General features: G+C 44.9%; 1 protein-coding gene across 1 annotated transcript in view; it reads left to right on the top strand.

The window, feature by feature from the left end:
- Positions 1–22,079, top strand: part of LOC118885352 — a 48,688-nt gene extending 26,609 nt beyond the window's left edge. Inside the window, exons 5-10 of the mRNA XM_036833973.1 lie at positions 3,085–3,242; positions 3,340–3,431; positions 5,850–5,976; positions 14,013–14,108; positions 17,918–18,061; positions 18,595–22,079. Coding sequence (XP_036689868.1) covers positions 3,085–3,242; positions 3,340–3,431; positions 5,850–5,976; positions 14,013–14,108; positions 17,918–18,061; positions 18,595–20,561 — 2,584 coding nt within the window. The 3' untranslated portion in view covers positions 20,562–22,079. The remainder of the gene's footprint in view (positions 1–3,084; positions 3,243–3,339; positions 3,432–5,849; positions 5,977–14,012; positions 14,109–17,917; positions 18,062–18,594) is intronic.
- The last annotated feature ends 551 nt before the right edge of the window (positions 22,080–22,630 follow it).

The following is a 22,630-nucleotide window of genomic DNA, read 5'->3' as shown; positions in this document are numbered from 1 at the left end:
CTACAACAAGAAATAAGTCATAGCTTTGAGGTGAAGGCTTATATACATGTAAATCACTGTAACGAAAACAATCAGTTATGTCAGAGTGGAAATTCTTACATAGTGGTCAAGATTTAATTTAGTGATGACAAAATATAGAGAATGTCTGGTGAGAAAGAATCTTGCCTCTCAATAAATCTGTGTCTATTTAGATATGTCGTCAGTGGTTTGACTTGCAAATATTCCCTTTATTTGTACAAAGATGTAAAGACCAGGTCAATGCTGTGTATTTCCATTGCACGTATGTCAACAGTTTCTCATTTACTTTTTGTTCCCACTGTTGAAACTTGTAGCCTTTGACTTCAACAAAGAGAAAATTAAAGAACATGGGGTCATAATAATTCCTACATCATTAAATGTGCATAACTGGAGATTAAAGGGTGTGTTGTTGCAGGCTTAGTTAAGTTCATGGACCTGTCTGTGAGTTTTACTGAGATGGTATGGGAGCATTTGGTCCAGCCGGGAGGGCCCTCTACAGAGACGTGATGCTGGAGATCTGTAGGAATCTGATCTCTGGGAGTATTTGCCTCTCCCCTTTGTACTCATACTCTGGCCCGCAGACTGCCTTTCCTGTCTTAGTTATCGGATACTGAGGTGCCTCTGGAATGCTCAAAGACGTCATCCTTGAGTTTTGAGGGTTAAAGATTTGTAATCTGTTCACAGGTATGTTACACACCTGACAATTGAATGGTCTAAGCTAAATTGTAAATGGGCACTATTTTCCCTTCCTTGGAGCAGTGTCAAGAGCATGGACCCTCTAGTCAGACCACCTGGTTACACTTCCTGGCCTTGTTCTAACCAGCTGGATGACTTGAAGGAAATTTCTGTCTGCTGTGATTTTTTTTTTTTCACACACACACTGTATGTTATTTTTACAAGAGATAGACTGACATCAAGCATTGTACATGGATGACCACAACAAAAGCAACAATGATTGCAGTTACCAAACATGAAACACACTCATACTATGTCATAATATTGACATTCAGTCCAGTAATCCTCCACTGTAGCAGCTCCTTTACTTTGCAGTGAAAATTGATTTGTATATTCTTTGCCTCTGAGTCCTTGTGGGATTTTTTTTTTAATTCAAACAGAAAGTCACAAAAATTATACTCATCCTCATCAGTTCACTCAGTCCCATGTAATTAATTTTTTTTCATCTTGATCTTTTGTTAGCACTTTTATGAGTTCATCAGTTTTTCATTAGCGTTCTGAAAATGCTTATTCATTCAGTTCCTGCTGTGATTTTTAATTTGGAGATCCGTGTATTAAGCATATATTTTTTGTTGTTGTTGTGCCCCACGCCCCTTTTTAGTCTTTTTTTTTTTCTCTTCTTTTTTTTTATAAATTTATTTATTTATTTTTGGCTGCTTTGGGTCCTCATTGCTGCACGTGGGCTTTCTCTCTAGTTGCAGCGAGCGGGGGCTACTCTTTGTTGAGGTGCACGGGCTTCTCATTGCGGTGGCTTCTCTGTTGCAGAGCACGGGCTCTAGGCACACGCGCTTCAGTAGTTGTGGCACTCGGGCTCAGTAGTTGCAGCACGAGGGCTTTACAGTGCAAGCTCAGTAGTTGTGGCGCACGGGCTTAGTTGCTCTGCGGCATGTGGGATCTTCCCGGACCAGGGCTCGAACCCGTGTCCCCTGCATTGGCAGGCGGATTCTTAACCACTGCGCCAACAGGGAAGCCCCAAATGGGCCATTTTTATGTCACTTCCAAAGAACAGGGTGTCAGTGCATCAAGCCAGATGTGATCTTTAAGTTGCAATAAGGTAGAAAGTCATGGACAGAGCAAGGAGCAATTCCAAGGAGGGGCTGTCCAGGTGAGCAAGTAGAAGGCAGGTATTCAAGGGATGATGGTGTTAGTAAGGTCCCAGTTATCTCCCGTGGGATTGGTATTTTAGAGAGATTGTTCCACATGCCCTTCTCATAGACCCACACCTCTGAAAATGGCGAAGGACAACTAATTGAGGTCCCCAAATACACAGCGTGGCTTGTGGGCTCTTAGTTTCCCAACCAGGGATTGAACCTGGGCCCTCGGCAGTGAGATCATGGAGTCCTAACCACTGGACTGCCAGGAAATTCCCGAGACTGCCCCTTTCAGGACTAGCCAATTCTTAGAGGTAACAAACTACTCTTAGGGGCTATTTCTTTCATGTGTAAATTAAACAACCCAAAGCCCCTAATTGGAACCCCTCCTCTTTCTGACTCTTACACTTAGGAGACTATATTTCTCATCATCTAAGGGCCTGTGCTGGGCAAATAAGGTCAGCCCGTATGCTCCAAAGCCTGTTGACAGTATTCAAACCAGCCAATACCAAACTGTTTATCCTACCCTGCCTTGTCTTTCCTGTTGAAAACAAAATAAAAGCTCTGGACCATGCTTTCTTCACCTCTCTTACCTCCTGACCCATCCTGGTCTCCCCTCGTGGCCCTTTGTGATGTGCCCTGTCTCCTGTTTCTAGGAATGTGTGAGCATAAACTTCTTCCTTCATGACAATCATTCCCATTTCTGTGTATATTAACATACCAAATTAAACAATTCCTGGGTATATTCTAGAACACACAGGGAACATATTACGACTTCTTTACAGTGGCCTACAGGGCTCTACACAGTGAGCTTTAAAGTGACACTAGGGATGAACAGGAAGGAGCAGGTGACAGAATTCCAGGGTCAGGACCCATTTTTCACATTCCTTGCCAGAAAATATCTGGGAGTCTGGGAGTCTTTTTCCACCGATAGAGACCATTCATGGTGTTTGAGGAGACAGTCCAGAAATACTGCTTTCACTGATGCTCTGAGGCAAATTGCTCCACACACCTCGTTGTTTGCAGGGGGAAAATACTACGTTACCCAGAAGGCTGAGCGCCGCGTGTTTGCGCCGATGCCGGGCCAGTGACGGCCCAGGACGGGGTGGGGGGGTTTCCTGCGGCCCGCGCCGGCGGGGGCGGGACCTCCGACCATTTGGAGGGCCGCGTCATCTGTCTGCGCCGGCTGGGTCCTCCGGCGCTGTGGGGACTGTGGCGATGGGCCGGGTGCGTTTCCCAGCCCCGAGCTGGGCAGGCCAGTGAGGAGGGTGTGTCTTACCTCTGCGTCGGTGTACGAGCCCAACACCCGCCCCGGGTCCTCCGTACGGGAGTGTCCCGTGAGCGCCCGCCGGGGCCCCGACCCCGTCCCCGCGGCTCTGACGCGACGGCCTGGGCCTCGTGCGCATTTTGCGCCGGGGAAACTGAGGCTCGGAGTGCGACCGTCGGCTGAGGTGACCCCCCCCCCCCAACCCCCTCATCCCCCCGCTCTGGGCAGGAGGCGGGCGGCTGAACCCCGGAGCCGCCTCTCCGGCCCCGCTCTCTCCTCACGGTCCCGTGATGGCGGCGGCGTGGTTGGACCCGGCGCGGGTGAGTGGACCATATTGCTGGCATTGCTGCTTCTCCGCTGGTTCGGAGAGGGCTCCTGGGCAGGCTGGAGGCTAAGTAAGCCATTGGGTTTCTCTTTGTCCTCGTCGTTTACTTACAACAAGTGACGCTGACTCGTTATTTTATCCGCGGTCATTCCACAGTTTTGGGTCTCCGACAGGTGTTTCATCAGTGCGTGAAGGATGAATGATGCTTCCTTCCTTCCCGTCACACTTAAAATTCTAGAATTCCAGCTTCCCCATCCTCCCGGCCGACCTCCTCTGACCTTCCGTTCTTTCCTGGCTCACTGTTCTGCAGACACACCAACCTGACCATAAGTTCTCTGTCCCCGCGCCTCGCCCCGCCCCCAGTCTTTATATTTGCACTGGCCTTTGCCTGGAGTACTGTTCCTGTATCTTTTTTTTTTTTGGCCGTGCTGCAGGGCTTGGGGGATCTTAGTTCCCCAACCAGGGATCGAACCTGCGCCCCCTGCAGTGGAAGCATGGAGCCCTAACCACTGGACCGCCAAGGAAGTCCCACTGTTCCTATATCTTTGCAGGACTTCCCTCTCACATCCTTCTGGCCTCTGCACAGATGTCTCCTATTTGAAGAGGGCTTTTCTAGCAGTTAGCTTAAAGTGACCCCTTCCTGTTGCCTGTGTTCTGGCATTTTTGTGTAGGGAACCTGGCAAAATTCCTGGTTGAATTTGTCCAGGATGCTGTGGGAGCAAAGAGAAGACAATGAGAAAAGAACCATAATAGCCGGCCGGCCTCCATTGAGTCTTTGCTGTTAGCAGGTAGACAGGCATAATATATCACCTCATGTAATCCTCACCTTTTCAGAGCTAAGTTCTGTTATTATCACTGTTTTGTACAAGAACAACTTGAGACTCAGAGAAGTTCAGTTTCCTGCCCAAGTTCACTGCAGTTCTTAAGTAGCAGAACCTAACAACCAGTATGTCGCCGCCACAGCCTGTATTTTTACCCTCTTCTCTACGAACAGTGGAGAGGGATGCCTGGAGGTGACACCTAAAGTAAACTTTGCAAGCCATGCAGGCTTCCTTCCGGTAGGCAGTCTTGGCATGAACCAAGGACATGGCATTTCAGCAGGCGGAAGAGTGTGGACCAAAAAAAAGGTATATTGGTTGTTTAAGGAACCCCCAGAGGGTCTTTGCGATTGCCAGAATCCTCCCCACTCCCCCATCTGCTGAGACGTGTCCTGGGAGGGCCAGACGGTGTGGCCGTTGGCTGAATGTTCCATCCTGCTCAGCCAGGACAGACATCATGGCCAATCAAAGGCTGTTGTTCTCCTGGCTACAGCCTCCAGTGTCCTCAGCAGTTCCTATTCCCTGGTCCCTGGAGTATTCTTTCCTCCGGGATACATGCTGTCAGGCCTCAGGTAGAAAAAAGAAGTGATGACTCGTTGTGGATTCTCCCTGGGAGTCTCCAAGGTTCACATGGCAGCAGGAGCTGGTCCAGGCCCTGCCACTTCCCAAGCAGGTACCACCACCTCAGGTGACTCTCCTGTGAGGTGGGTGATGATGAATCTGCGCCTCTGCCCACGTCTGCAGAATTATTTTCAGCGGTGGCTGAAATGAATATAACTGGGAAATTTATTTAAAATGCTTCACATCTTCATTAACTGTGGTTTTACTTTGCCAGTGGGTCATGGTTATGCTGTTAGACCTCAGACCAGAGGAACCTGCTTTTAAATCCTGCCTCTGATCACAACACATGTAAACTTTGGGTGAACTGGTAGAGCTCCCTGGGCCTCAGGTCTCCTGACTGACATGAAGATGATAACGGCATTGACCTCACCGGCTGTGGCCAGTCACCCCGTGTTTCTTTTTTCTTTAATTCTCATAACTATTATCGGTGAGAATCATTGTATTGATTCAGAAATCAACGTTCAGAGGAATTAAGCGAGGCCCCCAAGTTCACACAGCAGGCAAGTGCTGACTTTAGGACTTCAGATTCAAACCTCAGGAGTGGGTGGGACTTAAGAGCTGGGGACTTTCAGACACTTTAACAAGACATGTAAATGCCTCAGCACGAGGCAGGCACACAGTGAGGACCAGTGAGTCTGGGGTGCTGTTGCTGTAATTATTATTGGTATTGTTTTTGTCGTCATTGTTATTCTTTCCCATTTGTCTGACATCTCAGCACCCTCACCATTCCGTGCCTCACAGTCTGTGCGGGAGGCTCCTGACCTCGTGTCATTCTCCGTCGGCTCCTGCCTAGGAGGCTTCTGTGGGCTACGCTGCTGTGATCAGTCTAGAGCAGTGTCTGCCTCCTGGAGTCCAGCACAGAGCTCAGCCTTCGGGGGCTGTTTGGTCTCTGCATCTTTGCCATGGAGAGAGATGGGCTCTGATTCCATCAGTAGCCCCAAGACCAACACAACTGCCTCTGCTTGACTTTCCAGATGCTTGTTACTTATGAGGATGTGGCCGTGACTTTTACCCGGGAGGAGTGGGGGCAGCTGGACCCCGCCCAGAGGACCCTGTACCAGGAGGTGATGCTGGAGACCTGCGGGCTCCTGGTCTCTCTGGGTAAGGCCTTCCCAACTTCCCCATGTGGGACCTGTCACTTGCTTCATTCCGCCCTCTGGCTCCAGGCCTGGTGGTTGGGAAGCCCTCTGTAGCCCATCTACCCTCCTCCCCACAGCTTCAGTTATTTTCTGGACTCACTCTTGCTGCCTGGTCTCCTTGTATCTCACTTAGGGAGGGTTGGACAAGAAACATAGTTTGCCTTTGGTCACAACCAAAGGAGAAGGATGCGTTGGGAGGAAATGGGGGTGTCTCACAGAACCCAAAGGTAGGAATTCCTGCTGGGCTCCTTGAGGGACTGATACAGCGACTTAGAGAAGCATGATTATGCCGTGGCTTCTGGGTCTCTTGTTCTGCCTTCTCTCGTGGGCCTGCTCGTGTCACTTTGTTTTCACAGTGGTTTTTTCTGCTGCAACTATTTTGCAGAAGGAGGTAGTCAGCAAGTCCTTGCTCTCTGAGGCCCACTCCCTCCTCATCTCTATTTCTTGCTGTATGTTTATCTTGTTTCTCTGTTCATGCTCTACTCATTTAATTCTCCCAGCACGCTGTCCTCAGCAAGTAAGGAAAATAGGGCCGTTGTTGTGAGTCCCTCCTAAAGCTTAATCCATTCAACTTAAAAGGCACATCTTGGTTGTCAACAGCTCTCCTTTGCATTTTTTGTCCGTCCTTTTGTGAAATGTTGATAAGAATAAATGATATATGATGTTCGTGCAAATGTCTCTATTTGACCAAATCACTGTGTGGGATTCCGAACCCAAGTTTTTATTTTTAGTAGTTCATGAAATGCTGAATTCTGGCGTCTCCACGTCTGCTCCTTCCTCTGGCCCTGTTTCCTGAGGATTGACTCCTCTGCTCATGCCCCCCTCTCACCACCACAGCCCACTTGGTCTGAGGCTGCTGACTCCCACGGGGAAGTGTTTGCTGCTTCCTTCTTCGTGTAGCACTTGGGAGACCAGGGTCTGGTGCCAGACCCCTGGTGTCTAATCCCTGCTCTGCTGCTTATGAGCTGTGTGTTCCTGGGCAGGCTACTGAACGCTTCTGTATGTCAGTCATCTCATAGGTAGTATCTCATGAAGTAATACAGTACCTACTTCACACGTGTGTCGTGAGGGTGAGTGGCTCAGAACAGTGCGTGCTGACGCCTGGCTGTGTGCGGGGTTAGCAGTTGTGACCCCTGCTGCTGTCGCTACTATTAATGATATCATCGTCGTCCTTGTTGTCATGGTCATCACCCTACACTTGGACTCAGCATTTTCTGGAACAGTGTTGTGTAGCTTTGTAGTTAAATACAGATGCCAGATGCCAGAGATGACTAGACTTTGGTTTTCATCTTGGCTCAGCCATTCATCATGTCCATGGTTTCAGCAAATCATTTTATCTGCCTGAGCCTCTGTTTCTTCATCTATAAAATGGTGCTTATTGCAGTATGTACTTCATGTGGGTGCTATAAGGAAATCCTAAAATAGAATTTTTCATGCAAGGCCCACAAGAAGGTCAATATAACGCTTTGCTTAGGACCTAAAAAAGACTTAGATCCATGAAGACATTTACCTTGTTCCTGAATGAAAAGACTCAATATTTTAAATATTTATGTCATTTCATTTCTAAATTAGTTCATAAACTTAATTCAGTTTTTTTTAATGCATTTAAATTGCTTGGCACAGTCCTTAGAATATGGTTACATCTATAAATAGTTATTGTTTTTTTAAGACTTGTCTTTTTTGAGCAGTTTTAGGTTCACAGCAAAATTGAGAGGTAAGTATAGAGATTTCCCATACACCCCCTTCCCCCACACGAGCATACCCTCCCTCGTTCTCAATATTCTCACCAGAATGGTACATTTGTTATAGTTGATGCATCTACACTGACACATCATAATCACCCAAAGTCCATAGTTGACATTAGGGTTCACTCTTGGTGTTGCACATTCCATGGGTTTGGACAAATGTATAATGACGTGTATCCATCATAGTATCATACAAAATTTTTTTGTTGCCCTAAGAGTCCTCTCTATTCATCCCTGCCCCCTCACCAACCACTGATCTTTTTTACTGTCTCCATTTGTGTTTTCCAGAATGTCATAGAGCTGGAATCATAGAGTATGTAACCTTTTTAGACTGGCTTCTTTCACTTAGTAATATGCATTTGTTTCTCGTTTCATGGCTTGATAGCATGTTTCTTTTTAGTGCTGAATAATATTTTACTGTCTAGATTTACCATCCTTTATCCATTTACCCACTGAAGAACATCTCAGTTGCTTCCAAGTTTTGACAATTATGAATAAAGCTGCTGTAAACATCCATGTGCAGGTTTTTATGTGGACATAAGTTTTCAGCACCTTTGGGTAAATAGCGAGAACTGTGGTTGATGGATCCTATGGTGAAGGTATATTTAGTTTTTTAAGAACCCACCAAACTGTCTTCAAAATGGTGGTATCATTTTGCATTCCCACCAGCATTGAATGAGAGTTCCTGCTGCTCTGCATCCTCGCTAGCATTTGGTGTTGTCAGTGTTCCACGTTTTGACCTTCCTTCCTTCCTATTTATTTATGGCTGCTTTGAGTCTTCGTTGCTGCGTGTGGGCTCTCTCTAGTTGCGGCGAGCAAGGGCTACTCTTTGTTGCAGTGCGTGGGTTACTCTTCGTTGTGGTGTGCGGGCTTCTCGTTGCGGTGGCTTCTCCTGTTGCGGAGCATGGGCTCTAGGCCCGCAGGCTTCAGTCGCTGTGACACTCAGGCTCAGTAGTTGTGGCATGCGGGCTCTAGAGTGCAGGCTCAGTAGTTGTGGCTCACGGGCTTAGTTGCTCTGCGGCATGTGGGATCTTCCCAGACCAGGGCTCGAACCAGTGTCCCCTGCATTGGCAGGTGGATTCTTCACCATTGCGCCACCAGGGAAGTCCCGTGACCATTCTAATAGTTGTGTAATGGTATCTTGTTTTAATTTGCATTTCCCTGATGATATATTCTGTGGAGCATCTTTTCATATGCTTATTTGCTGTGTGTATATTGTCTTTGGTGAGATGTGTTTTAAGGTCCTTGTTCTTGTCTTTGGTGAGGTGTCTGTTAAGGTATTTGGCTCGTTTTAAAATTGGGTCATTTTTGTTTTCTTACTTTCTAATTTTAAGAGATATTTGTGTATTTTGGATAACTGTCCTTTATCAGATATGTCTTTTGCAAATATTTTCTCCTACTGTGTGGCTTGTCTTCTCATTCTTTTTTTTTTTTTAATTTATTTTATTTTTTTTGTCTGTGTTGGGTCTTCGTTGCCGTGTGCGAGCTTTCTCTAGCTGCAGTGAGCGGGGGCTACTCTTCGTTGTGGTGCGCGGGCTTCTCATTGCGGTGGCTTCTCTTTGTTGTGGAGCATGGGCTGTAGGCGCGCGGGCTTCAGTAGTTGTGGCACGCGGGCTCAGTAGTTGTGGTGCACGTGCTTAGTTGCTCCGCGGCATGTGGAATCTTCCCGGACCAGGGCTCAAACCCTCATCCCCTGCATTGGCAGGCGGATTCTTATCCACTGTGCCACCAGGGAAGTCCTGTCTTCTCATTCTTTTGGCAGAGCAGAAGTTTTTTAATTTTTATGAAGTCCAGCTTATCAATCATTTCTTTCATGGATTATGCCTTTGGTGTTGTATCTAGAAAGTTATCACATACCCATAGTCATCTAGGTTTTCTCCTATAATATCTTCTAGGAATTTTATGGTTTTGTGTTTTACATTTAGATCTGTGATCCATTTTGAGTAAAGTTTTGTGAAGGGTATAAGGTCTGTCTAGGTAATTGTTTTTATATGTGGATGTCCTGTTCCAGCACCATTTGTTAAAAAGACTAGCTTTGCTAACTATTGTATTGCTTTTGCATCTTTGTCAAAGATTAGTTGACTGTATTATGTGGGTCTATTTCTGGGCTTTCAATTCTGTCCCATTGATCTTTCACCAACATCACACTGTCTTCATTACTGTAACTTTATTGTAAGTCTTGAGGTTGGGTAGCGTCAGTCCTCCCACTTTGTTCTTCTTCAATATTGTGTTGGCTGTTTTGGGTCTTTTGCCTCTCCATATAAACTTAATCAGTTTTGGATATCCACAAAATGATTTGCTGGGATTTTGATTGGTATTGCATTGAATCTATAGATCAAATTGGGAAGAACTGACATCTTGACAGTACTGAATCTTCTTATCCATGAACATAAAATCTCTCTCCATTTATTTTGTTCTTTGATTTCATTCATCAGAGTTTTGTGGAGTTCCTCATATAAATCTTGTACATATTTTCTTAGATTTATACCTAAGTATTTCATTTTGTAGGAGTGCTAATGTAAATGATAATGTGACAAAGGGCAACTAATCTAAGTCTGCTTTCAAATAACACTATATCACTTCACTGGTAACATGAGACCTTATAACAAAATAATCTTAATTCTGTCCTCCCATACTTCATATCATTGCTGCCATTTGTTTCACTATGTAAGTGCATATATAATGGGTACATATATTTTATACATATATAAAAATAAGCATTTATATGTATGTATGTATATATATATATAAGCGTGTGTAAGCTATGTACATAAGCATAATTGAATACATTATTACTGTTATTATTCTGAACAGACTGTTACTTGTTAGATTGGTTAAGACAACTAAAAGTTTTAACTTTGCCTTCTTTTATTCCTCTTGCAGTATTCCTCCTTTCTGTATTTAGATCTGAGTTTCTGACCTACATCATTTTCCTTCTCTCTACAGAAGTTATTTTAACATTTCTTGTAAGATAGGTCTACTGGCAACAGATTCCCTCAATTTTTGTTTCTTTGAGAAATTCTTTATTTCTCTTTCAGTTTTGAAGGATAATTTCACAGGGTATGGAATTCAAGATTGGTGAGGTTTTTCTCTGAACACTTTAAATCTTTCCACTCTCTTCTTATGTGATTTCTGAGGAGAAATCATATGTAATTCTTGTCTTTGTTCCTGTATAGGTAAGATGTTTTGTTTTGACCTCCGGCTTCTCTCTGGATTTTTTCTTTAGCTTCAATTTTCTGTAGTTTTTAAATGGTATGCCTAGGTGTGGTTGTTTGTTTTTTTTTGCTGGGGGACAGGGGTGGGGCTAGTGAGCATTTATCATGCTTGGTGTTCTCTTGGCTTCCTGGATCTGTGGTTTGGTGTTTGACATTAATTTTGGGAAATCCCCAGTCATTGTTGTTTCATGTATTTCTTCTGTTTCTTTTTCTCATTTTTTCCCCTTTTTAAATTTGCATTACTTGTATATTACACCTTTTATAGTTCTATGGTCCTTGGATATTCTGTTTTTTTCAGTCTTTGTCCTCTTTGCTTTTCAGTTTTGAAGGTTTCTATTGATATATCCTCAAACTCAGAGATTCTTTCTTTAGCTGTGTCCAGTCTACTGATAAGTCCACCAGAGGCATTCTTCAGTGTTATTTGATCTGTAGCATTATTTTTGGTTCTTAATTAGGATTTCCTTCTATCTGCTTACAATGCCCATCTGTTTTTGCACGCTGTCTACTTTTGTTCATTAAAGCCCTTCGCATATTAATCAGTGTCATTTAAAATCCCTGATCTGATGCATCCCTTACATGTCAGGTTCTGATGCTTGCTCTGTCTCTTCAAATTGTGTTCTTTGACTTTTAGCGTGACTCATAATTTTTTTTGATAGCTGCATATGATATACTGGGCAAAAGTAACTGCTGTAAATAGGCCTTTAGAAATGTGGTGGACAGGACTTCCCTGGTGGTGCAGTGGTTAAGAATCCGCCTGCCAATGCAGGGGACACGGGTTCGAGCCCTGGTCCGGGAAGATCCCACATGCCGTGGAGCAACTAAACCCATGCACCACAACTACTGAGCCTGTGCTCTAGAGCCCACGAGCCACAACTGCTGAGCCCGTGTGGCACAACTACTGAGCCTGTGCTCTAGAACCTGCAAGCCACAACTACTGAAGCCTGTGCACCTAGAGCCCATGCTCCACAACAACAGAAGCCACCGCCATGAGAAGCCTGCGCACCACAACAAAGAGTAGCCCCCGCTCACCACAACTAGAGAAAGCCCACGCGCAGCAACAAAGACCCAATGTAGCCAAAAATAAAATAAATTAAAAAAAAAAAAAAAGAAATGTAGTGGCAGGGCAGGAGGGAAAGAGTGTTCTATAGTTCTATGATTTGGTCTCAGTCTTTTAGTGGGCCTATCCCTCTGGACTGTGAATGTCACAAGTGTTTATCTCCTCCACTAAGGTAGGACAGGATGGTCAAAGTTGACTGGAGTTGGGTATTTCCCTTCTTCCAGGCCATTTAGGCTCTGATAAAACCCCAGCAGTTTAGGCTCTGGTTAACTAGTTTCTTCTGAGGACAGGCCTGGTTAAAGACAGAGTGCTCTGGTATATTTCAGAATTGGTTCTTTTTCCTTCCCCCCTGCCAGAAGCCCAAGGGGATTTTTCTCTTCTATTTTTTGTGGGAACTTGATTGAGCTTCTGGAGAGAAATCTCATAATACTGTGAGGGCCTGCCTGTGACTGCGTCCCCTGGAGTTTTTTTTACTCTCAGAGTCGTCTGCACTGAACCTCCACCAATCCATTCATTACCGTTCAGGTTTCTTATCCTGGCGCTGGTTCCTGTGGCAGTTTCTGCTCATGAGTCTCTGCTCTTGTAAGCTGTGACTGACTGTATTCCCTGTGTCTCCAATCCTGGGGATAGCAGTTTACCTTGTTTCCTCCCCTCTGTTATTGATCCAAGACGACTTGTTGATTTTTCAGTCTGTTCAGCTTGCCACTTGTTGTTAGGATGGAGTGGCGACTTGGAAGCTCCTTACAGGCAGAACTGGAAACAAGAAGTCGACTAAATATTAGTTTTGACTTAACTGTTAGGATTTAAAAATTGCATGGCAACATGGCAGATTGATGAAGCACCTGGGCTCAGGAGCCACAGTTCAGTGAAATCTTCTCAGGAAGTGACATTTGAGCTGAGACCCAAAGAATTAGAGTGATCTAGAACGAGCAAAGTAGGGAAAGAAACAGCCTTCCAGTTAGAAGGGACAGCACGTGCAAAGGCCCTGCAGTTGCAGAGAGTGTGACTCCTGACAGCTGAAGAAAGACTCCTTCACTTTCCACTGCCCTGTCCCTGAGCCCCGTGCTGAGCATGTAGCAGACAGGAGTGAACATTTGCTTAGTGATGACTAATGAATCCTGAGCTTTGGTTCAGGATCTGCAGATGCGCTTTCTGTGTGGGTCCTGGTACCTCTGCCATTGATTTATCTGCAGTCTTTACCCCCACATTGGTTGATATATGTTTGGGTATACATGACAGACCAGCTCAAACAGTCTACACCCTGAAGGAAATTTATTATCTAAGAAGCGGCTCAGAGGTGATGCTGGCTTCCAGGTTGGGGGTGCCAACCCAGGTATCTGTTTCTTTGCTTCATTGGTTCTGATGCTCAGGCTGGTTCCCTCACAGGAGTCGCAAGATGCTTCTGGATGGCAGGAGCTGTGAGGGCGTCACTCAGCCCTTCCTGAAATAAAGCTTTCTTTTTATTCAGAGCGGCTGTCGTAGGTAACCTGCCTACCTCAGATACCGATGATGCCATTTGTGGGATGATGGAGACCAGGGCTTCTTAGCCTGCCAGGTTGGCTACTATCGCCTGGGGAGCGTTTAAAATCTGATGCCCAGGCCCTTCCCAGAGATTTTGTTTGAACTGCTGTGTGGTGGTAGCTGGGCACTCCAGGTGTTGCTGATGCACAGGAGGTTGAGGTCCCTGACTTGAATGAATTAGAAAACGTCTTCAGGAGGTACGTCTGAACGGTGCTGGGTTCTGTGGGATGGAGATCAAAGGGAGTTGGTGCTGTCTATGCAACCAGCACTAATGTCTACAGTCTTCGGGGACAAAGGATGGTGTTTTTACAGTTTGTTTCCCAGTTGCAGCATTTTGTTTGCATGGATGGGAGCAGCTACGTTCCGAGGTCTCTTGCAAATCCTGCAGTCCCAGTCTGGGTTGAGAGGTTTCTTTCTTCTCACCAAAATCCCCATGTTCTCTTTTTTTCTCTGTGAACAGGGTGTCCTTTGCCCAAGCCAGAGCTGATCCACCCACTGGAGCACAGCCCAGAGTTACAGACGTCGAAGAGAGGCCACTCCCCGAGCTCCTGCCCAGGTGAGTGCCAACAGCTGGCCAAGCGGGCATCACAGCAGGTTGCAGACAGCAAGAGGACCATTAACTATAAAATTTGTGAGAATTTTCTTGTCGTGGCCTCTCTGGAGGCGTGGGATCTGTGGAACCTTTTAACCTGTGGTCCCTCTACCCCATAACACTCTCCACTGCTCCTGGGGAGGTGTGGGGCGTATCAGGTAAGTTCAGGCTCTTGGCTCCATGTACTTGGGCTTAAAAACTAGGTGTGACACACCACACAGACTTGTGGCCCTGGGGAAGTTCCATGATCCCGTTGTGCCTTTGTATATAAGTTTGGCCAAGGTAAATCTAGCTGTTCTAACAGGTGTATTCCAAAATCTCCATGGCTCAGCACACGAAAAGTGTTTTTCTTGAACCAAGGGCGATGTGGATCAGTAGGGAGCTCTGACCACACAGTTATTCAGTGACTCAGCTACCTTCTGTCATCAGCGTGAGACCTTCAGGGTTCCTGGCATCCTCCAGCTGGCAGAGGGAAAACAGAGAAGGGAAAATGTCACACCCACTTCCAACACATTGTTTCCACTCACATTCCACTGACAAGATACTCGACTTTGTCATTTGGTTCCTGGGGCTGGGAAATGAGGCTAAGTGTTTTCAAGGAAAGGAATGAAATGGTTTGATCAGTGTGGTCAGTTACACTCAGTCTGTTCCTGAGAAATTGTAGTCATAATCATTTCTGTCTCGTTGGGTGGTTGGAGGATGTAATAGATTATGTATGAAACTGCTTCGCACTGGGCCTGACCCATAGTGAGTGGCTCAGCAAAAGTAACCTATTAGTATTATTCACATCGTGGGATTAGTGCTAGTGAGTAATGATAGTATCTCACATTTCCTTCTGAACTGCAAGTAAACAGGGCCTTTCCAACTATGCTCTGTATCTCACCCTTTCCCACCTTCTCCATCCACCCACACTCTGAGTGTCAGTCAGACACCCAGAAGCACTCCCCTGCCCTAGTTTTCCTATCCCTCCTGTTTGCTTAAATCTCAAGGCACCTCATGCTCAACATGCCTAAGAGGGGGCTTTTGACCTTGCCCGTTTCTCCCACCTCCCGTGCATGTTAGAAGGCTGGGTGCAGCCTCAGACAACTCCTCAACACCCCCATCTCCACCAAGCCCTCCAAATGCTGTCCGTTTTGCATGCACGCTTCCTGAGTCTGTCACCTCCACCACCAGTACAAGATGCCCCCCCCCACACCCTCGGTCCAAGTTTTCAGCTTTTGCCTGGGTGATGCCAGCACACTCCTGGCTGGTCTCCCCACATCTCCTCTGTGCCTCTAGTCAGCCCTGTCTCCCACGGTGGCCCCCGCAGCCACCAAGATCTTGTTCCCAACCTTCAGCACTCCCCCAGCCACTGAGCCCTCAGCACGTTTTCATGTCGAAGGTAGAGCCTGTGGGACTTCCCTGGCGGTCCAGTGATTGGGACTTCGTCTACCAATGCAGAGGGTGCAGGTTCGATCCCTGGTCGGGGAGCTAAGATCCTGCATGCCTCGCAGCCAAAAAACCAAAACATAAAGCAGAAGCGATATTGTAACACATTCGATGAAGACTTTAAAAATGGTCCATGTCAAAAAAATCTTAAAAAAGAAAAAAAGAAGATAGAGCCTATATCCTTGTGTTGCTTGATTCTTAAACCCTTCCACATTCATCTAATTCTCTCATATGTGTAACTTCCTTCCTCACCTCCCTAGAGGAGATCTCAGCCCTGACCAAGGCCAATTCATGTGCCAGAGTCTAGGCCAAACCTTTTCAGGGAACTGCTGCTTCTCACCTTTTCTGCCTCTTTTGTAACATAAAGATATGCTCAGTTGCCTCACACTCGGGGAAAGTAAATAGAAAATGCTTCTGTCTCTCTAATGGCTTCACACTGACATTGACTCTACTTTCCCTGTAAAATCCATCTTTTTGGAGAAGCTGTCTCATTCTTGCAAGAGATGTCTATGCTTGAGTTCCATCCATCTCATTTACTAAAATTTTCTTGCACTTTTTGAATGAGGTGTAACTCACACCCTGTGTTGTGTAAAAATCTTAAGAGGTTAATAACTTCATGAATGCTTGCATATGTTTAACCCACGTAAGCACCACCTCAGTCAATATGTAGAATATTTCCAGCATCTCATTGGGATCTCACGCCCTCGATAGCCCCTTGTGCTCGGTAACCCCTATTTAGACTGTCGGCATCAATTAGTTTGGACTGTTGAACCCCATAGCATGCTCTTTGTCATATATGTCTTCTTTTGATCATCATGTCTGAGATTCTTTTCATGTGGTTGCCTGTGGTTAGAATTTGTTTACTCTTAATATGGTGTAATATCTCATTGCGTGAAAAATTGCCCTTCATTGATCCATCCCCCTTCTGATGGGCACTCCTGTTGTTTTCAGCTTAATGCTGCTGAGAATATTCATGCTATGTTTTTTGGTGCATGTAAGCACTGATTTCCATTAGGAATACATTCTGGTATGTGTGCAGGTCAGGTCCTGGAGTAGCTGTATGTTCAGCTTTGATAGAAACTCCAGACAGTTCTGCAGAGTGTCCGCCCCCTTTAACATCCCCACCATTCATCTATGAAAGACTCCATCTGTCCCTATCCTTGGCAGCTCTTGGTAATGTTCCCTTTGCTCTTTGAGGTCTGAGGGAGGTTGCTTTGCACCACAGCGCTGAAACTCTTCCTTACACGGTCACTGCTTTGCTCCTAATCTTCAAATACAGCACAACCATAAACGATCATGAGCGATGGGCCACAATTTACTGAACACACCTGGCACTGTACCCAGTGCTTTACAGACATTTTCTCATTTAACCTTCACAGCAGCCTATGAGGCAGAAACTGAGAGCCTCTCAGTTTTTCAGACAAGGAAGCTTAGACAGGAAACAGCTAAGAATTTGTCCAACATTAGCTGGCTGGGTACAGGCAGAATTTGAGTCGAGTTGTTCTGCTCTAGAGCCAGCACTCTTGACCGCCACGCCATATGAGCTCAGGACGCAGCACAGACTTTTCAGACTGTGTCGTGTTTGAGCGTTTGACCCTCTTGGATTCTTTGCCCCTCTTCTCACTGGACCTTCATTCTCCCTCTCTGATCATCACTTGAATGTTGGCTCATGGGGCATCTCATGGCTCATTCTCTTTACTCTTAAATGCTCTCCAAGGTTAATCCACACATTCTCATTCTCACACCTCCAATTTACATGCTGCCTAGTTAGGTCCCAGGTGTATATTATTGGACTAACCCATAATAAAAAATTAAAGCTAATTGATTGACTTTTTGCCCTGTGTCTGGCACCCTGCTGAACATGGTATATGCAGTGTTTCACTTCATCCTTGTAGCAGTCCTACAAGGTGGGCTCTATTTTTAGCTTTATTTTTCAGAAGAGGAAAATGAAGGCCTATGGAATTTTGAGTGCCTTACCAGACGCCACAAAGCTAATATTGGCGTTCTTTTGGAATTTGGGCCTAGGGTTTTTGTGGTCAGAGACCATGTTCTTAACCATAATACTCATGTGACCTCTAACTTTTGTGTAGTGGACCTCAGGTACAGGTTTCAGTTAATCATAAACCTTGGTTTTATGGGGACATTGTCATCACTGATTCATCAATGACCTTGATTAATTGATGTATTAATTAAATTATTTGCTCATTTGTTTCTTTTTGAAAATAATCTCTTAACATCACCGAACTCCAGAATGAGAACATTACTCATACCCTCCTGTCTTAGTCTGGCTGCTGTAACAAGAATGCCACGGAGTGGGCAACTCAAGTAATGTTTATTTCTCACAGTTCGGGAGTCTGGAAAATCCAGGATCAAGATGCTGGCAGATCTGGCGTCTGATGAGGACCTGCTCCTTGGTGTGCAGATGGCAGCCTTCTCATTCTGTCCTCACATGGCAGAGAAAAGAAGCAAGCTCCTTAGTATCTTTTCTGGTAAGGACACTAATCCCATCTTGGGAGCTCCACTCTCACCAACCTTATCCTCTCATGCACTGCAGTTCCCTGATTCTGGAAGACTCTGTGCCTTTGTTCGTTCTATTTCCAAAGGCTGACAGGGCCTTCCCATTTTCTCTATACGTCAGTAGGTCTGGCCGCATCTGGGAAGCCTGCATGACCTCTTCCTGTCTCCCACCTACTGCACTAGGTGCCCCTTTGCTGGCTTCCTGTAGCACCTTGAGATGTTCTGGCTTCGAGCAAACTCACCACACGCAGTGTCATCATTCCTCTGTCTACCTGCCCCTCGTCTCCAGACATTCTGTCCTATGCCGTCCCTTTGGGTTTTCCCTCTAAAATTTTCAAGAATCTAAGAACCAAAAAGAAAGAAATTGCACACCTGGGTTTCAGAGATTTGAAAAGACAGCAGGTACAGACCCACTATTTTCATCTTCTTCTCACTGACATGGTGATTTAGTTTCTTCTATGTTGCCATCACTTATATGCCTTTTTGTGTATTGTACTCCCTTCAGGTGACAACACAAAACCTGACACTACAGAGCCTGCCCCTTCTCACCTGGCCTTGTCTGAGGAAGTCTCACCCCAGGAACAACCGACTCAGCGAGCCTCAGGGGACTCCCTGTTGGGACAAACCAAGGATCAGGATGGGCCACTGGAAATGCATGAAGGCCACTTGAGACCAGGGATGGACCCCCAGAGGGAGAAGCTCTCTGGGCAAATGAGCCCTGAACATGGTGGTTTAGGGACACATGATGGTTGTCACTCAAGGATTGTTCAGCAGCGAGTCTTTCCAGGAGATATTCTTTATGAATGTGACTCACATGGACCAGTGAAAGGAGCCTTGATACATGAAGGGAAACACCTCTATAAGTGTGAGGAATGCGGGAAAGTTTTTAACAAGAATTGCTTCCTTATTCGACATGAGCAGATTCACTCTGGCGTGAAGCCCTATGAATGCACAGAGTGTGGGAAAACCTTTATTAAGAGCACACACCTCCTCCAGCACCACATGATCCACACCGGGGAGAGGCCCTATGAGTGCACAGAGTGCGGGAAGGCCTTCAACCGCAGGTCACACCTCACGAGGCACCAGCGGATTCACACTGGAGAGAAGCCTTACAAGTGCAGTGAGTGTGGAAAGGCCTTCACCCACCGCTCCAATTTAGTCTTACATAACAGAAGCCACACTGGGGAAAAACCCTTTGTGTGCAAAGAATGTGGGAAAGCCTTTCGAGATAAGACAGGTTTCCTTCGACACTACATCATCCACACGGGAGAGAAGCCCTTTGAGTGTGTGGAGTGTGGAAAATCCTTCAACCGCAGATCACATCTCACCTGGCACCAGCAGATTCATAGTGGAGTGAGACCCTTTGAATGCAATGAATGTGGGAAAGGCTTTTGTGACAGCACAGACCTCATCCAACACTATGTCATCCACACCGGAGAGAAGCCATACAAGTGCCTTGAGTGCGGGAAGGCCTTCTACCGCAGGTCACACCTCAAGCAGCACCAGCGGAGTCACACCGGGGAGAAGCCCTATGTGTGCGGTGAATGTGGAAAGGCCTTTACCCACTGCTCCACTTTTATCTTACATAAAAGAGCCCACACTGGAGAAAAACCCTATGAATGCAAAGAATGTGGGAAAGCCTTTAGCAATCGGTCAGACCTCATTCGACACTTCAGCATCCACACTGAAGAGAAGCCTTATGAGTGCATGGAGTGTGGGAAAGCCTTTAACCGTAGGTCATACCTCACCAGACACCAGCGGATTCACAGTGGAGAGAAGCCCTATGAATGCATGGAATGTGGCAAAGCCTTTTGCCAAAGGGCAAACCTCATTCGACATGCCATCATCCACACTGGAGAGAAGCCCTATGTGTGCACTGAATGTGGAAAGGCCTTTACCTACTGCTATACTTTCATCTTGCATAAAAGGGCCCATATTGGAGAAAAACCTTTTGAGTGCAAAGAATGTGGGAAAGCTTTTAGCACTAGGAAAGACCTCATTCGACACATCAGCATCCATGCTGGAGAGAAGCCCTACGAGTGCATGGAGTGTGGGAAGGCCTTTAACCGCAGGTCAGGCCTCACCAGGCACCAGCGGATTCACAGTGGAGAGAAGCCCTATGAATGCATGGAGTGTGGGAAAACCTTCTGCTGGAGCACAAGCCTCATTCGACATTCTGTCATCCACACTGGAGAGAAGCCCTATGAGTGCAGTGAGTGTGGAAAGGCCTTTAGTCGCAGCTCATCCCTCACTCAGCATCAGAGGGTTCATACTGGGAGAAACCCTGTCAGTGTGACAGATGTGGGAAGAACCTTCACAAGTGGGCAATCCTCAGTCAGTCTTCAAGAACTCCTATTGGGGAAAGACTTTTTGCATGTAACAACTGAGGAAAATCTTTTGCCAGAGGAGGCATCTTACTCAGAATCTGATCATTCATACCAAAGAGAAACCTCTCATTCTTCTTCCCCATGAGAAAAGCTATTGCAGGATATCAGTTGTCATCTAAAGAGTCATGTTAGAAATGGCCTCAGCCTAGAAACTTATTCTGTATCTGAAAATTCACACAGGAGAGTGATCCAATCTTTATTATGCACTTAGCAAAACCCTCAGCCACATCTTTCTCCTTAGTTTACACTGCAAAATTATATCAGGGATATTTAAATAAAAGAGGAGGAGACGAGAAAAGAGAGAAATGCAAACACAGCTTTCAGATTTCCGTGATGAGCCTGTGGCAATTTGTCATCCCTTCCTTAGTTTATTTGAGGTAAGGGGAGTGTTGTTGCAGGGATCAGAGGGCCTTGTTCCTTTTATTTGTCTTGAATATACATGCGCTGCTGTCCAATGTCAGGAGATTTAGACAGTTGAGGGTATGTCTGAAAACATTTACTGAAAGCCAACTTTGTTCTACAACATTGTCTCTATCCTTGAGTAGCATATGTTTTTTTGAGAAATATGAAGGCTTGACTTATGAAATACTTTCATATTTAAGGAGATAAAGATGTATGTATGAATGGGCCCATTTTACTGCATATTTAAGACTGATTTTTTGAAAACATACTGTGTCATGTGTCTTTAACCACCTAACACTCATACTTAATCTACTTGTTAATTTTTTTTTTTTTTTCCTGTGGGGTGACAATGACAGTGTAGCTGTGCGACCTTCCCAGATGAATCCCAGTTCTTCCTTCTGATTCCTCCTTAGAGAGGCTTCTTCAGGTCCACCTCAGTGACTTTCTAGAGGTCGAATTAGAGCCAGAACAAAATGAAACACATAGCTAAATTAAGCTAAAGGATAACGATACATGCAGAGAGGTAATCTCATTTTTAATCTTACAAAAGATTGTGTGAAGAGTCACTGTCAAGTAAAGTGACTAGAATTTTAACAGATGAAATGAGCGTGGTGGGTGCAGGTACATGTGTGTTCCACAGTTGTTGCCATTGGCTTAGTCCCAGTATAATGACTAATGACTAGTATCTTTTGTCAGGGTATTTTGAAATTCCTTCTTTGCAGTTTTGGTTTATTTTTTGTTTTTTGGTTTTTTTTTTTGAGCAACATGTGATAGTATTCCTTCATGTTAAGAAATATACTGTACAGAAAGACATAAAAATAATCATGTATTCACTCTGAACCCTCCTGAGGGCCTTTCAAATGACCGCATGTCTAGTTTTGTATTCCCATTGTAGGCCAAGTCATTTTTGTTATGTTAATCCATGGCATTATTGTGAAGGCCCCTTCTTCCTGCTTTTCATGTCTTGTCTAAGAAGTCTTCAGCAAGCTCTAGGTCCTGAATATTTTCTCCTAAAAGTCTTATAGTTTTACCTTTTATATTTAAATCTCTAGTTCATGTTGAGTTAATTTTTGTATTACCATGTGAAGTTTAGGTTGTGTTTTTTGCCTCAGGATGTTTAGTTGTTCTGGTACCATTTGTGGAAAAGACTGTCCTGCCTCTATTGAAATGAACTTAGTAAAGAATCAGTTGGGCATATTCATTTTGGTCTATTTCTGAGTTCTTTATATTATCCTGTTGATCTGGGTATTTAAACCTCTGCTAATACCACATTATCTTGAATACTGTAGCTATCATTAAATCTTAAAATTGGGTAAAGTGATTCCATCTTCTTTATTTTTAAAAATTGATTTAAAAAAAAAATTGATTTAGTTTTCCATGTCAATTTTTCCTTTGGTTTTCTGTATAAATTTTATCATGTGCTTGTCTATATTTTAAAAACATCTTGTGGGATTTTTTATGGATGTTACATTAATCTGTGGATCATTTTGGTGAGATTTGGCATCTTTATTATGTTGAGTCTTCCATTCCATGAACGTGGTATGTCTCTCCATTTATTTAGGTTCTTTGACTTATTTCATTAGTGTTTTATAATTTTCACCTTACAGATCCTGAACATATTTTGTTAGATCTTTATCCATGCACCTTTTCTTGGAGTCATTATATGTGGTATTGAGTTTTTCATTTCAGTTTGCTCATTATCATTACTGTTATAGGGAAATATAATTAATTTTTATATGTTGACCTTGTATC

The sequence above is a fragment of the Balaenoptera musculus genome, chromosome 19 (assembly GCF_009873245.2).
Source record: "Balaenoptera musculus isolate JJ_BM4_2016_0621 chromosome 19, mBalMus1.pri.v3, whole genome shotgun sequence".
Taxonomy (NCBI): domain Eukaryota; kingdom Metazoa; phylum Chordata; class Mammalia; order Artiodactyla; family Balaenopteridae; genus Balaenoptera; species Balaenoptera musculus.
Note: the sequence above shows the minus strand (reverse complement) of the source record. Positions and strands in the feature narration are given on the sequence as shown.